At 45.6% G+C, this 711-nt stretch overlaps 1 protein-coding gene across 1 annotated transcript in view; it reads left to right on the top strand.

Moving 5' to 3' along the window:
* LOC119586271 (enamelin-like) overlaps nucleotides 1-711 on the top strand; it is a 10,402-nt gene that overhangs the window by 5,242 nt on the left and 4,449 nt on the right. The window contains exons 2-3 of the mRNA XM_037934976.1: nucleotides 13-245; nucleotides 527-666. Of these exons, the coding sequence (XP_037790904.1) occupies nucleotides 13-245; nucleotides 527-666 (373 nt within the window). The remainder of the gene's footprint in view (nucleotides 1-12; nucleotides 246-526; nucleotides 667-711) is intronic.

The following is a 711-nucleotide window of genomic DNA, read 5'->3' as shown; positions in this document are numbered from 1 at the left end:
CCTTCGCCACAGGTCGGGCGTGCGCCTGAAGAGCATGTCCGGTGGGCATGGGGCGCTGCAGATGGTGATCTCCCAGCTGGGTGAGGTCCGATCTTCACTCAAGGCACTCACTCAAGCACAAGCAACAGCCTCCGAAGACACAATGCGCTGGGCAGCAGCACACGAGAACAGGGCCATTGCCGAAACATTCAGCCACCTTGCCGAGCTGTCTCTTGTGTGGACAGATGTGCAGAGGGATTTTGCAGGTTTGTCTTTTTTTAGGGGTGGGGGTGTCTTGTTGGTTTACAAAATTTACAAAAATCATTATCTAATTATACTGATAAGTATAGTTATGATCCTTTTTTCTCTCTTTAATGATTAGCTTTCATAATTTATTTAGTTTTTACAGTCGGCTCTTTTGTATTTGGTTATGATTTTTTATTTCAACCCAGTAACTTTCTGGTTTTCTCTGCACGATCACATTTTTATCGTAGGTTCAGTGATTTGTACCTAATTTTTTGTGTCACTAACATACTTCCACGCCCAGAACGCCTGAAGGAATACCGATCCCAGTATGAGCTCATCCTGGAAGGGGAGAAGCACGTAACACTCGCAAGAGAGACCTTGGCCAGCCGGGAACAGCGAGAGGCCAAACTTCGCAAGGAATTGAAAAAGGCAGGCAAGAAGGTACGTGTAATTTGTTCTGCTTTCTTTTTCTGGATTCTATCTCTC

This window comes from Penaeus monodon, chromosome 21 (genome assembly GCF_015228065.2).
Source record: "Penaeus monodon isolate SGIC_2016 chromosome 21, NSTDA_Pmon_1, whole genome shotgun sequence".
Taxonomy (NCBI): domain Eukaryota; kingdom Metazoa; phylum Arthropoda; class Malacostraca; order Decapoda; family Penaeidae; genus Penaeus; species Penaeus monodon.
Note: the sequence above shows the minus strand (reverse complement) of the source record. Positions and strands in the feature narration are given on the sequence as shown.